The 1,650-nt window shown below is 41.3% G+C and overlaps 1 protein-coding gene across 1 annotated transcript in view; it reads left to right on the top strand.

Moving 5' to 3' along the window:
• Pole4 (DNA polymerase epsilon 4, accessory subunit) overlaps positions 1–904 on the top strand; it is a 25,652-nt gene extending 24,748 nt beyond the window's left edge. Inside the window, exon 4 of the mRNA XM_029535065.1 lies at positions 729–904. Within this exon, the coding sequence (XP_029390925.1) occupies positions 729–904 (176 nt within the window). The remainder of the gene's footprint in view (positions 1–728) is intronic.
• Positions 905–1,650: the final 746 nt, after the last annotated feature.

Here is a 1,650-nt window from a genome sequence, read left to right as displayed (position 1 = left end):
CCCCCCCCCCCCAAAACTGGAAGGCATAATATATACACAAAGGACCAGAGGACCTGTAAGGTAAACAAAAGAAAAAAGAAAAAGAAGGTTGCGATGCAGCTTTATGCAATGAAGGACCTCCAAAGCTGCCGTTGAGTTTGTTTTGTGTTGGCCATCTACTGCCGGGCATGGGGCTCTACACTGAAGATGGCTTGTTTCCCCAGTGAGACTCCTTTGGAGACAACAAATTTTTCATCTGCAATTGGTTATCAATTGCAGCTACCTTCCGGATTAGCCATGGGGGACATGTGTCCTTGTATCCTCTCAGCTCCAGGACCCCATCCAGTGCAGACCTGTGTGGGCCCTGTGCACGCTGCCTCAGTCTCTGTGAGCACATATGTTCAGTTCTGTTATGTTTAAAAGGCCTTGTTTCCTTGATGTCCTCCAACCCCTCTGACTCTTACAGGTTTTTTTGTCTCTTCTTCTGCAGGCTTCCCGGAGCCTTGATTGGAGGAGGTTAATGGAGACATGTAGCTGGCCTTTGGCTACTTTGTAGCTTCTTCTTTCCTCCATCTTCATCCCTTTTCCTCCACCCTTTCAACCCACTAATCCTAGATGGGAGAGATAGAGGGGAGAGGGGGAGACGTTATGGTTAGACTACTTCCTAGGGGTGTCTAGTTCCTTGGGGGCAAGTTTGATCTTTGATGTCAGGACACCTAATTTCTTTTTATTGTTTCTTCTTTGCACAGGACTATTTAATAAACTGCAACCAATAGCAATCAGCAACTACGAACCAGCAACCTACCCTGCCTCTTGGGACCCTAGCATTTATATACCCTCTGAAGAGTACCCAGAATTCCAGATGTCACACTATCACAGAAACTATCCGCAGCTGGCAAAAAATCACAACCCTGCTAGAGCATGAGGCAAATCATAGTCAGCTGCTGTGGACAGTCTGAACCAGCCCCATACCACACCTGGGATTAAAATAAAAACATGTTCTTATATTTCTTTTCTTTCTTTCTTTTTTTTAGAACATGATTTTAATATTTTTAACTGTTAATATTCAACAAACAGAATGATTACTTTAAGATATATTTCATTGTTATATCTCCCTTTTCATTTCTGATTTTATTAATATGGATACTGTCTCTGTGCCCTCTGGTTAGTCTAACTAAAGGTTTATCTATCTTGTTGATTTTCTCAAAGAACCAGCTCCTGGTTTTGTTGATTATTTGTATAGTTCTTTTTGTATCTGTTTGGTTGATTTGAGCCCTGAGTTTGATTATTTCCTGTGGTCTACTCCTCTTGGACGCATTTGCTTCTTTTTGTTCTAGAGCTTTCAGATGTGCTGTCAAGCTGCTAGTGTAAGCTCTCTTCAGTTTCTTTTTGGAGGCACTCAGAGCTATGAGTTTTCCTCTTACCACTGCTTTCTTGTATCCCATAAGTTTTGATATGATGTGTCTTCATTTTCATTAAATTCTAAAAAGCCTTTAAATTTCTTTCTTTATTTCTTCCTTGACCAAGTTATCATTGAGTAGAGCGTTGTTCAGCTTCCATGCGTACGTATGCTTTCCGTTGTTTTTGTTGGTATTTAAGACCAGTCTTAGTCCGTGGTGATCTGATAGGGTGCATGGTATTATTTCAATCTTCTTGTATTTGTTTAGACCT

The sequence above is a fragment of the Mus pahari genome, chromosome 2, assembly GCF_900095145.1.
Source record: "Mus pahari chromosome 2, PAHARI_EIJ_v1.1, whole genome shotgun sequence".
NCBI lineage: Eukaryota > Metazoa > Chordata > Mammalia > Rodentia > Muridae > Mus > Mus pahari.
This window is presented reverse-complemented; position numbering and strand designations above follow the sequence as displayed.